This window comes from Centrocercus urophasianus, unplaced genomic scaffold, assembly GCF_019232065.1.
Source record: "Centrocercus urophasianus isolate 14NV4802_14NV808 unplaced genomic scaffold, USGS_Curo_1.0 seq_5, whole genome shotgun sequence".
NCBI lineage: Eukaryota > Metazoa > Chordata > Aves > Galliformes > Phasianidae > Centrocercus > Centrocercus urophasianus.
This window is the reverse complement of record NW_024885088.1, coordinates 1,913,940-1,927,452: the sequence shown is the minus strand read 5'-3', so window position 1 is coordinate 1,927,452 and position 13,513 is coordinate 1,913,940. Positions and strand designations below refer to the sequence as shown.

General features: G+C 36.2%; 1 protein-coding gene across 1 annotated transcript in view; it reads left to right on the top strand.

Annotated features, from left to right (window-relative positions):
* The window catches only part of ETNK1 (ethanolamine kinase 1), a 32,176-nt gene extending 19,271 nt beyond the window's left edge, over positions 1 to 12,905 (top strand). The window contains exons 5-8 of the mRNA XM_042834958.1: positions 1,878 to 1,961; positions 3,985 to 4,145; positions 5,578 to 5,651; positions 6,869 to 12,905. Of these exons, the coding sequence (XP_042690892.1) occupies positions 1,878 to 1,961; positions 3,985 to 4,145; positions 5,578 to 5,651; positions 6,869 to 6,941 (392 nt within the window). The 3' untranslated portion in view covers positions 6,942 to 12,905. The remainder of the gene's footprint in view (positions 1 to 1,877; positions 1,962 to 3,984; positions 4,146 to 5,577; positions 5,652 to 6,868) is intronic.
* The last annotated feature ends 608 nt before the right edge of the window (positions 12,906 to 13,513 follow it).

Genomic DNA, 13,513 nt, shown 5'->3' with positions numbered 1-13,513 from the left:
ATGCTGGTGCTTTACAAGCAGACTTTAACCTGCTGTGTTTTTATCTAATGTGGGGAAAAGCTGAATACATCAGTTTCTGATGATGTTAGGGTGGGGGGCATCAGGAGGTCAGTTGTGTTGCGGAGCATTAACCAAGGTTGGGCGGTACATTTTGACTGGCTTGTAACTTACAGGTGTTTGTTTTTGAAAGAAGTGCTAAAGAACCAATGAGAAGCACAAGCACGTGCAAGTGTATGAATCTGCCAGTCGAGTAGCGGCAGAAGTTGGTCTGTGACACTATCATAAGATCTTGGCTGCATCTGCTGTAAAACTTCTTGTCCCTTCAGACCCTTCAATTTTCCATTGCCAGCAAGATTTTCCTGGGAGGAGCTTGCCACTTTGCATTCTCATGTTGGTTTGTCAGAGCCTAAAAGGTTTAACCTCATGACTTTGGTAAGCAATCCTCTTTTTCTGTGGAAGCAAGGGTAAATCTGACTTGGAGGATTGTGACTAAATGATTTTGTTAGTGTTTTGGGGTTTAACTACTATTATAAGTGCTTAGACAAGAAGATGGATGCATCTGGAAAAGATAGATGTGTTATTGTTTCAAACATGCTAATGATGAACTGCGTAGACAGAGGGAACACTTCTAACAAAGTTGTTCTGTGTTAACTTGCTTGGGCTGTTTGCCTGATAGAGCTATTGTATTTGATATGTGCAATATTCATAAATTCTTAGGAGGCATAGTATTAGATTCTTAATCCTCAGCATAGAAAATATCTAGTAGTTAACTTTTAATGTTATTCTTAATTTGCTTTTTTGGTAGAGATATAATAGCATTAGTATCTATAAGTTTTCTTTAAGTGATGCTAACAAGATTGTTCATTGTAACGAGTATGTTTTTATAAAGTAAATATGCAACTAGTCATTGAAAGAGTGAGCATAGAGAGGCAGACGAGTACAACTGTGAACATTAGCCATTTCACCACAGTGTGGAAAATGTAAGCTTTTACATTTTAAGGTTCCACTGTGAATAGCACACTACTTCCCTTTCTGTTGCTCCCTTTAAATGAAAAAGCTCTAATTTTATGTAGTTATTCAAACTTGTTGATGTCTTTAAAGCTTTCTGTGATGTAGGCGTGCTTGAGCAGGTTCAGTGCTGTATTACATCTTTGAGTGAAGCACTTTTCCTAGCTTCCCCAAAGCTAACTACTGACTAGTAAAAAAGTGAAGTAATTTAGGAACATTTGGGGCTGATACCACTCTGTCAGTTCTTATTTACACAATAGTAGGTAGCTTCATTGTTTTAAGCATTGTCTTACCAGTATCTTGAGAGTAGTTTAAGCCAACTTAAAACAAAAAAGGGGCAACTATTAGAAAAGTCTTGCTTTATAAGTGTGCTTGAAGAAAGCAAGGAATATCAACATACTAAAAGGAAATAGCAACCAGTTGCAACATGTTAGTCTGCCATGGTTGCACACTTGTCTTAGAATAAATAGGACTGTAATTTTTTAAGTCGGGGAAAAAGTGATCTGTGATTTCTATGTAAAGCTTAAATTAAGGCTTCTCTACCATATTTCTCATTTTGAAGGTAATTGATGCCCTCGTGTGGTAGAAGTTAAAATTCTGCTAATCAAAGTTTTAAAAAGAAAAAAAAAAAAGAGCATTTTAAGCTCTGATTATTAAAAGAGATCTCTTGAATGAGTTTTCAAAGAAGTCTCATACCTTAAAAACAGTATTGCCTTGTAAAATCTGAGTGCACACAACTGGGTACAAATAAGATAGAAATGTGCTTTTTTTGTTTGTTTGTTTCCCTAAAACTTCAAAGGACACCAAAGGATTAGGGCCATGATTTCATTTGATGTGGACTCTGATGTTGCTGCTCTTGTCTCACATAGGTGATGTGCAGTTCATAGACTATGAGTACTCTGGATACAACTACCTGGCTTATGACATTGGCAATCACTTCAATGAATTTGCAGGTAAAAATTGGATTTATGAGGTGAAGTGGACACAAAAAAAAAAAAAACATTTGAGTTGTCATTCTTGTACCATGTTCTGTTTTTCTTTCTATATCTAGGTACATGCATGTAGCTATTAATCTAATGGTCTAAAAATGTGTTAATGTCTCTACTAGCAGGCCAGTTATGTCCTTCCTTTACAGCTCTCAGGTTTTGCAGCTCATCTGTGAAGTGATGCAGCAGAGACTCAACACACTGTACTGAAATACCATGATGTATCTGCAACAGCATAAGTAGTTATTTAATACATAGAATATGCTGTGTGATCACAAAGTTAGAAATGGCAGACTTTACATTTTTTTTTCAGTAGTTTTGCATTTCTTTGCTAAGTACTTGCCCTTCAGTTATGTACTAAAATGAGAAGTAGAGGCTAAGAATGTGGTTGGAAAAAGTGTCAGATTTTAGCATTAAGTTATGGATAGATTCATTCATTTGCTACTTGAGTTTCTTCTGATAAATGCCCCTTCCTTTCACTCCGTAAGAGTGAAATAACCTTGTTTATGCAGTGCTACTTTAGAAGATGGAGTGATAGGGAAAACATACACAATTATTAATATAGGTGGAAAGTACAGTGTGGTGAAATTAGGAGCCTTTGGTTATGTACCTGTCATTGCTTTTCAAATGTCAAGTTCAGATAACTTAACCAAGTATGCTCTTGACATTTTAAAAATTTAAATATTTAGGAAACAAGTTAAATTCTCCACAAAATATATTTAAAAGCTTTTGATTAATTTCATCTGGAACTTTTAAGAGTCCAAGTATATCTTTAGGGAGGTAGGTGCAGTAAGAAGACTACACACAAGTAATGTTCTTTTGCCACTGACAAGCAGCTGTATGTCACCTTTCCTGTGTTTGATGATCAGATATCAGGAAGAATTTAAGTGCCAGGAGATTGCAGTGGTCATAAAATAGAACTGAAAGAGAATTAGGTATGAAAATGTCATTGCCATGGACATAGGTGTTAGTAGCGTGTATGGCCACAACCGTCTGGCCATAAGTAGTAGTGTAGATTTGTGGCATGTAATCTGCTGAGGTGAAGCTACTTGTCCTGTGCAAGAAAGCTGTGTACTGTAAACTCTTCCCTGATGCACTTGTACAGTAGGTCTGACATTTCCTTAGTGTTTTTCTGTGCGTTATATGTCAAATCTAGAGTTTCCAGAGTAGAGGGGTCCTATTGCATATGCTTTGTACTACTGATTGCAAATGTGCTTTCTCAGGAATAGCATGTTTAGTATCTAGTTTACTGAGCATACATACTGCTTTAGTCTTCTGGAAGGGGAAACAGAGGAAAGGAGACCAAGAGTGTTTTTCAAAGGAAGAGGTGGTGTGGCTAAGAATGACTTCGAAGCAGGATTAAAAATATTTTTCCACATCTTCTGGGCAGTGATCGACTGTGATCCAAGTCTTGGGACTCCTGGTAGATTGTGTGGCCTGCTGTTTAGAATGTCTAGTATAGACAAATTTGGAGCTGTGTGCTGAAAAGAGCAATATGGCAGAAGGGAATAGTTACGGAGATAAGGCTTGTAGTTCTATGTATGGGGAGGCAGAGTAGACTGCTCTAAAGGTTTAGTCTTACAGAGATGAGCTGACAGCATGTACATATCTGGATTCAGCTTTGGATAATACTGCATATGAGCTCCTATTTTATGTGCGGGAGGATTTCTGCTTTGCAGTGCAGATTTTTTTTTTTAAGATTTGTTAGAGCTAAACTTGTTGCATTTCAAAAGAAATGGAGTGTGCATGTGGATGAAAACGCCATAAATCTTTCTGTGTTGAATGCTATGTGATTCTTGTGTGAGAAATTCTTGCCAGCAAGTAACTAATAAAATCGTATCAAAGTAAAAGTAATTATGTCTTTTCACATCAATTTATGTGTTTGTATTTGTGGGGGGAGAGAGGGAGAAGCAGTCGCTGGTACTGTGATTCTAATGGTCTTTTTAGATACTCTAAGATTCAGATCTTTTTTTTTTTTCCCCTCCCATAGGAGTAAATGAAGTAGACTACAGTCTTTATCCCAACAGAAAATTGCAGGAACAGTGGCTGAGATCTTACCTCGAGGCCTACAAAGAATATAAAGGATTTGGCACAGAAGTCAGTGAAAAAGAAGTTGAAGTTCTATATGTTCAAGTCAATCAATTTGCACTGGTAAATAACAATCTGTGGATATGAATGTTAAATGCTGTATTTTTTCTCTGTGGGCAAATAACTGTCAGTTTCTTAACCTGAGTGCTGTGTTACATAAAGAAAAACTTCTTAGCTCGTTCTGTGAATGTTTTCACCACTTTGTGTGTTGGCTCCAAGCAAAAGGGGCAGTGAGTGTTCAGAGAAGGTGATGAATTTTTTTAGCAAGTATAGCTACTGGCTGGCAAGTCCCTGTGTTGGCAGGAGCTTATGATGGGTCTATGCTGAACTCCTAGTAAGACAGCAGAAAAACAAGGTAGAACTCCATAAATATGTATAAGTCTTCTGATTTAAAATTTTTTCAAAGATAATTTTTTGTTAGTGTAAAACTAGGATTATTCTGACTTTTCTAACGAGTGATTAGACCTCTCTTTAGAATCTTTCAGTACTACCATAATTCTTTCCTTCCCTTCAGTGTTCTGGAAAGCTGTGTGATTTAAACTGTAGCAAAATGTGTATGCAGTCTTAAGGGTCCCATGGGATTTTCTGAGGGCTGACTGTGTGAGTCTGTTCCCCTGATCGTCTTCTATATTGTGTGTCATACTATCTCCTGTCTGCTGTCAGTCTGTCTTCTCAGACTTCAGATGTAAAAGCTTCACTTCATTTTGCTTTCTTCTAAAAGTGAAACATGCTAAACTATTCTTAGGCTAACTAAGGCTAAAATGCCTGTTAGATCTTAATTTAATTTCTCTTTCTGACTAATCCATACACACCAGAAATGCCTTCAATAAGGAGATTATCAAGCTCATGTCCATTGTGTGTATTTGTTTGAAAGTTGATTAACAGTCACATCATTCATAATAGTTTCAATCAGAAATTGAGCATGGGCCTCCAGGCTGTCTGGACAATCTGGACTGGTAAAGCAGTCATGGTTGAAACAGGTTACAAACGTGTAAATGGTGAGGAGCTGCTTTTCTGTAGCTACAGATCATGCTTTTGTCCAAGTCAGTAGTGAAAGTGAGTTGTGGTTGTTATAACCTAAGGGCATAATCAAAGGTTCAACTGGAATTCTCTATATACACTAGAGTTGAATATATGTAGGATATTAACAGGAAATTGTTTAATAAGTAACAGTAGTAGCAGTTCTATTTCTATTAACATGATGTATGTAATTGCACAACAATTTACTTAATAGATGATGAACTCTCTCACAACTGTAGCATCATTTTTCTTGGGGAAAAAAAACCACAACAAACGTAGTGTCTGGAGGCCAAAAATTTACTCTGCCAGTAGTTTTATAACACATATCAGTCTCTTTGATGAAGACATACTAAGCAAGTTTACAAAGATGGATTTGGAGAGAGTTCTCTTGTAGATGATTCTTTTATTTCAGTGTAAAAATGCACTTAAATATGCTGTTATACAGTGCTAATCTTTCCTAATTTTTTGCCATTAGGCTTCCCACTTCTTTTGGGGATTGTGGGCTCTAATTCAAGCCAAATATTCCACCATTGACTTTGATTTTCTAGGGTAAGTATGCTTGCTTCATATAATCATACAGTAATTGAGGTTGGAAGGGAATTTTGGGACCCTCTGGTTAAGTTATCCCAGCTATCATAATCTGTGAGGTTTGAGGTGTCTGATCTGTGTGGTTGTACTGTAACTTCTGAACTGAAAATAAATGCAGACAGCTTTTATAGTCTTTTTTTCCTTTCTCCTGAAAACTTTCTAAATTAATATATGCCTTTGGGCTAAAATAGTGTAACAAGGCAAGGCTTTTAACTAGAGGAGCAAATGCTTTTAAGGATAAAAGGCTTTTTTTGAAGAGACAAAGACACAGAAGCAGACCAGTCATTGCGCTGTGCTAGTTGTCAGAAGATGTATGTCCCCAACTGTAAGAGTCAGGAAATGGGCCTCTTGTATAAAAAAGTTAGCTTACATCTTATTGCACAGAATATTGATCTTAGAAATTCTGAACATTTGGAAAAGAGCCTCTGTAATGCCAACGAACATTAAGTTTTACCTACTGAAACAATGGCTAATGGTTCTGTTTCATGTAGATGTCTGTGGCTTTTTTTTTTTTTTTTAAAGTCTTTCATCACAGCAAGCAGTAAAAGATATCTGTCTTTTGTTGGAAACTGGCAGAAGTGATAAAATCCATCATTTCACTTTAGCACGAGTCTCTGCTTGAGTGGAGGATATTTTTTCGTTAATGACTAAGCCAGTTTACTAGCCTTAGTTGTGCTGCTGTGTAAATGATGCCGATGTGAATTTCTTGTGTGGCTTTGTACCCAGTTAATTCCAAGGAGAAGTGCTTATAAGTAACCGCTAGATGGCGCAAAAAGCAAGTAAAAGCACAAGTGAGGAGACCCAGCCGTGTTGCAGTTCGGGAAAAATAGCGTTGTTCCAATGAACAAGATTTTTTCTTTCCTTTTTTTGGGTGGAGGGAGGGAGCTGTAGCTGTCAGTTGTTAGGACATTTTATTAAGAACAGTAAGCATGAAGATGGCACCTCTGATAACGCTCAAAGTAGCATTTATTTTGCAAACTCTAGCAAGCTGGGAGGAGTGGCGGAGTGGTGGTATTGAGGAAGTACCATAGTACGGTTGGTTATTCTATTCTTCCTCCTTTGGTAGGTGCTATGGGTTAGTATTTGAAACAAGCCTCTGGGGTAGGTGAACTTCTGAGTAGACCCAGCCTGTTTCTCATTGTCTGCTCTTAACTTCAGATCTTTTTCCCTTTAAATAGGTATGCAATTGTTCGTTTTAACCAATATTTCAAAATGAAGCTGGAGGTCATGATGTTAACTCTCCCAGAGTAAAGAAGAGTAAACTTACCAAGTGGATAGAGAATCCCTGAATCTTTTCTGAACGGATACTGGAAAAAAAGTTAAACATTTGTTGAAGTTCTGTAATGCTCACTTGGTGGTTCTTGCTTTATAAATAATGCCTCTAAACAGTCCTTCAATGTTAAATTTAATATGAAGAGCATACGTACTGCTGTTGATATAAAATGGATTAGAAATTTGCTAAATCTGAAAAACTTGTAGAAATGGCAATTTAATCCTTTTTTGTAATTTAACATGTTGTATGTGAAATATTTATTTTAAGTTTAACATGATTCCATTGCTGCTTTCATCAGTTTTTGTAAAAGTTGGGTGCAGATGGTGAAGTTTTTCCAAAGGATTTGTTTAACAACTTGTTTTATTGAGCTGCATTAACTTATATTAGGATCTACACAGTCAGAGGATGTCAACCTTTTAGATCTGTACAGTCAAAATGTGAGATACTGGTCACAGGTGTGTAGTAACTAGGGGAAAAGGTTAGGATGATCTTTTTAAGTTTTTTTTTTTTTTAATTTTATAAAGAAAAAGGTAGCTTTCCATCTTATGGTACTTATCTTTTGTATAAGAATCAGCCTTCTTGCTAAAGTGATAAATGATGTTTTGACTTTCCTTTCTTTGTGTTAAGCTGTTGAAGCGTGAATGTTCTGTGGCCATCAAATTCTTTTAGACTCCATACCATCACAGTGTTAGATGGGAAGTGTACCATCTCTAACTTCTGTGGGAAAGCTGCTTGCTTATTAAGCGTACTTCTTAAACAAAAGACCACTGTTCAAAATTTGTATTATTTTTTGAAACTTGATTCAAAATTTGAACACTATTCTGGTCTCTGATATGCTTCAGCAGTATCTGACGAAATGGACTATTGAACTGCAAATTAGTGAGCAGAGATCCTGTTGCACTGGGGAGCAAGACACTTAGGTTTACAGTTTGTTATATTGTATATTGTCTTTCCTTCTGCTTTGTCATCATCTAACCTTGGATTCTAGTCTTAAATGCTTGATCCTGTTGTTGCAAATTCTGTGAGTCTGTTTTTCTTCTGTGGCAGCAAATTACGTTTCAAAATCTCCAGTTTGAAGGATAACATGAAGAAGTATGACTTGAACAATGGGACTTTGATAGTCACACACAGCTTTTTAAAGCTATTATACCAAGAATGGCCTGGATTGCAAAATGTGAATTGAAAAGAAGATGTTTACTTAAGAAAACCATATGTAAGCTTAAGTGGAAAAGAGGCTTTAAAACTCTTTTAGAAGAGATGGGGAGAAACAGCAAAAATAAAACCAACAAGGCAATTTGGAGTTGGGCAGGCATATACTCAGCTCTTGGGTGTACTCTGAAAAACTTTGCACTTTGGTCACTTAAGTGCCCACATGTACAAAGTCTGTGTGTGCATATACACATGCAGTCACAAACTTAGCTGAAGAGTAAATATTATGGGGAGAAGCTCCAGCAAAGATATTTATTCTAACTTGCTTTGTGACATACTGTTGTGTGTGTGTGTATATATACATATAAATAACATATACATACATGTGTGCTTTAAAGCTTTTTTGATTCTTTTAATACAAAGAAGGTTGATGTGAATGAAGAATTTTCACCTTGAACAACCATTTTGAATGGCATTCTTTTTCTTTTTTTTTTTTTTTAATAAAAGCAAGGGTTGGGTTTTCCCCTCTTGTTTATATTCATCTCTGAAACTTTTCTTTTTTGTTGTTTTTTAATTATTTAGTCAAAACCTTAACTGTAATGCAATGGTAAAACTGGGCTTTATTTTTTTTCTGTAACTTGAAGTTGGATAACCCTTTTTGTTAGCATTTGCTAGCTGGAGGCTAATATACTGGACAAACTATCTTGGTAGTTAAATAGAAATGAATAGCTAAAATTGACATTTATATTTTCTTTTGTAGCGGATATAGAGGATGTTGCTAGAGCTCATGAAAGCACTGAAGATTCTCATTTTCTGTAGTTTCCCCCTGTAGGCATGATTGACATATATTGAGTAATAGCCTGCTGTCTTTGTAGTCCCTTCAAGTATGGCATGATCTCTTTGGAAGTAAGGTTGATAAAGATTTTAGAACTTGATTTTTTTGTTTATTTTCTTCAAATGGTGTCTTTGTTTCTGGCAATGTTGCTTTGTTTTTAAAAAATGTGTAAGAGGCTGTGAAATTCAGTTGGTTTTGGGAAGTCCAGCACTTGACAGATCCTGTCTAACTTTCCCAACAGCTTGCAACCCACATTCCCTTTTCAAGTACCAGTTCTATTTAAGTTTGAAATCAGTGTAACTTTTTTTCATAGTGTTTTGTTTATATAGTTCAAGTAGCAATAACTGTAGAAGTGGAAACTTAGAAACTTGCTTCTGCAGAACCAAAGCTCTTTGTGAACGCAGCTCAATCTCATTCTTATGGAGTTAATTTCCACTGAATCTCCCATAAAAGCACTTTCAAGCAGATAGTAAATACTGCAAGCTTTTTCTGAGCCATTTTGAAGAAGCACAAGGATTATCACAGGTTATAGTGGTCAACTTTGCAGTACTGATAGAGGCTTTCATTTTGCATGTTGAAGTTCATTTTACACACTTTAATACTGCTTTGCATCAGCTTTCTTTCAAGACAAGTACAGAATAAAACAATTCCTGATACAAGGTTCAGAGAAAATACTGTAAACTTTTCCAAAATGAAATGCCAGTTACCTTGATTTTTGTACCACATCACATTTAGCCAGTAGCACTCAGATATTCTCATTTGCAACAGAATATCTACAGATGTATTAAGTTTGAAGCAGTAGTTGTTTTCAATAGCATTGCAAATATTGAGGTAGCTCGAAACTGTGAATACAGGACATTCTGAATGTAAGTTAGGTACTAAAGCACCAAACTAGAGAATGTGTACTTGTTCTGATTAGTTTCTCTCAGTCTCTTAATAGCAACGTTAAGATATTTGAAGGAGGGCAAAAAAGACTGAGCTCTAGAAGCATCCTGTAGTAGTTTTGACTGTGACTTGCCAAGAAGATACTCTGTTGCCTTTATGTTAAGCTAAGGGCATAAATGCCAAAATTAATAATTCTTATTGTAGTTAAACCTGTAATGTAAATATAAAGAGGATTATTAATAATGGCATTCTTGCATAAATAGCATCAAGTCAATAGACCATAGTGGCCTGGTTGCTTTTGTAAAGCAGAATAGTGTGAATTTTTTTCTTCTCATTTCTGCAGTCAGATCTGGCTAATCAGTGCTTAATTTTTTAAGTCGTTTAAGCATTACAGGTTTCTGAGTAGCTGATCTGTTCTTACATAATTTTAAATTCGTTTATACGTCTTGATTTGCAGTTTGGAATTACCAAATTCGTATTAACCAGATCTGACTGTGTATGTATATAAAACAGTGTAAATAACCATTTGTAAATTAGTGTGAATTGTACTGTACCTTGCTTTTATGGACTTGTGTATTGCATTGTATTCTCTCCTATTTTGTAGAAATTTTGATGTAAAGAAGAAATCTAACTCTGTGTGCTGACTTCTTTTGTTAAATTTATCTGTAACAAAGCATAGTAGTTACGTTCAGGTATCCATTTATAGCCTTGGACACCCTGTGTCTTTTTTCCCTGCTACCTTTTTTAACATCTTGCTCTTGGGAATGATTCTGGGGAAAAAAAAAGTAATTCATACAATGCGGTATAGGGAAGGCTGTTAAAATTTTAAAAAAATCCTATACATTCTTGAATGCTGGTGACTTCTAAACCATAAGCATGTTGAAGTACTCTTAAGTGTGCGCTCCCGTGTGACAGCAATTGAGTTAGTTGTGATAGAAGTCTCCGAATTTAAATGTTTTTGGTGGATATAGACTTAAAATAGGATTATAGTTGCTAACTTGTAAATGCTTATAATAACCCCCTCAACCTCAGATCACTCAAGTGGTTCTACCAGTCGCTTTCGTTCACACTAGAATTATTGTTAGTTTGCTTAGACTATCTGAGACTTAGATGAGCAGGTATTTTTCCTGTGTGCACTGCTCTCCCTCTGCAACCTCCAAACCCTAATTCATTAGGGGAAACATGATTATAAAAGCTTCCTTTCCATACTTAATCCATATTTTTTTAACTGGAATTCTGTTCTGATTTATTAGTATATGACTCCTCATCAGAATTATTTTGTTTGAAGTCCCTTGCTAAAGAGGCCTTTGACCTTGGAAGTGAACCATAGGCAGTCGTTGTCCCCAAATGGCCAACTGTATTTCATTACTGTTGCCTTTCAATACCAATCTTGAACTGCGTGATGTCCTACAAGCTTGTCCGTGGTGTGTTTTTACTGGAAAACACGGGTGTGTGAATCTTGTCGTCCATCTGACAAATTGATCTTGATACAGTTGTCACATGTTGTCAGCTCTACCTGCACTGGATGAAAAGTACACATGCTTATCAGCGTTGACAGTAAAGTTACTGAGGATCCTGGGAAGTGAGCTGGTCATAGAAGTGTTTGTCAAGAGATGGGTTGGGCTCAATAGATACAGGTAAAAGGAAATCCAAGTGGAAATGAGAACTTCAACTTTCAACGTAGCAAGTTATTGAATACGCCTATTGCATGGTGTAAGGACAAGAGCAAATGGGTAAAGCTTGTTTCCAAGTTTAAAATTTATTTTAAACCGTTTGCTAGCTAGAAAAGGCTTACACAATTATTAACTCCTGCCAAAAGGAATCTTAAGGTAACTGCTTTTCTAATTATAACTTTGCTCTGTAGCCCACTGTAATATAATTTCTTGCTCAGAGTAGTTCTCCCTGTAGCTAGTAGAAGAGGTTCACCTCATCCTATCTATTTTGTTTTGGGTTAGCTATCTGTTCTTCATAGATATTGTTTTTTCTTTTTGTATTTTTAAATGTGTTCGCAGATGCATGTGAACGTGTAGACTTCATGCTGAATGTTTTCATTAGATTTAAGAGAGATGAAAAGCTGTGACCTTTGGTCTTGCACAGTATAGATCTTCTGTTAGCCAGCCACATAACTTAGGGGAACTCTTGGCAGTGAGAAGCCACAAAAATTTAGGTGGGGTATGTCAGAAGAAAGCAACATTTGTGGCCTTTAGACCTCTGGAATGGAAAGGAAAATGTGCAAATTGTTTGCATGTGCCAGTTGTGTGGAGGTGCTTAAATGATGTGGTGAGATGCTGGCTGATTTTTTTTTTTAAGTGACTTTTCTAAGTGGTTTATCTGTACAGTTTTAAGTTGCTGTACCTAGAAACCAGCCAAATTAGGGGGGCAGAGAGGCAGGAGACATTCTAAAGAAGTACCTATATGTTAAAATCTGGGCACAGTTAATTTGCAACCCTTCAGGTGCACGTTGGGCCTTTTCATTTATTTAACAGTGTAGATAATGTTGTGCACCAGGTGGTTCAGTAAGGTTTTATTCTTGATAAATGTCAGAAAACTGACTGAATGTGGGCTGGGCCTGAAGTCAGAGTATATGTAGTCAGACCTTAGAACAAGTGGCCAGTCTTTACCAGATTAACCCCCTTCTGATTCATAATTTTACAATGTTTGCTCCTGTAGCCTTCTGAAAAATTTTGAGCATTTGTCTTGGATTCCCTGTTGAGTAGAATTTTAATTAACAGCCCCCCAAAATACGTGATGCTTATGGACCTTAGGAAATCCTGGTGCCGGTTAGGTCATGTGAACATTTAGAAAGCACATTACTTGAAAATCTAGTGAACGTTAAAAATAAATGGTGAAATTACTTCAGGTACTGCACCAGCCTTATGTTCTGTGATGTTGCAACTGCGTGTTTTTTCATGATGTAGTATTTTTTTTTCCACATAGTAGAGATTCATGCAAAATACAAGATGAAGGAGACCACAGAAGAGAAGCATTAAAAACTGTTACATGCAGTCCCGTAAAATGCAGAATAGATTGGGGAAAAAAGTTTCCTAGCTTTTGGTGGTAGTAACTGTCAACTGTTATACAAAAAAAAAAGGAAAAAAAAAAAAAAAAAAAAAAAAAAAAAAAAGAGTAGTTGTTGAGTCTTAAGTGTGTGACAGACTTTTTTTTTATTTTATTTTTTTTAATAGGTAGAAACATTCTTAACATTTTGTATCTCAAGTACAATCTGTGGTAGTCAGTAATGCTGCTTTGTACACAAGTGCTTTGAATAGTCTCAGCACCAAGAATGTATCCAATCTTTAATATAACTTAGATTCTTTAGTTCTGTCTCAAGCGTCTTAATCCAGCTGTCTACAACCCTTTAATTACTTGCAGAAACAGGGCCATAGCATAGTAGGGATATATTCCTCTTTGTGTCTCTTTTTATTTAAAAAAAAAAAAACAAAAACAATATTTGCCAGTGTTCTTTTAAACATGAGTCCATTTATGTGCTGTGAATAAGTTAAATTTAAGAAGCAACCTTTATCTTCTGGCACTGTCATCCCCCCAAATGTCCCCATGACCCTTTTTGTATGTTGTGGAGTTTAGGTGCATCACTTATCCATTGGAGTGAACTGTATTTCTTTTGAACTAAATGTTATTGAAGCTCTATTATAAGGCCTTCTACCACTGATTAAATGAAGT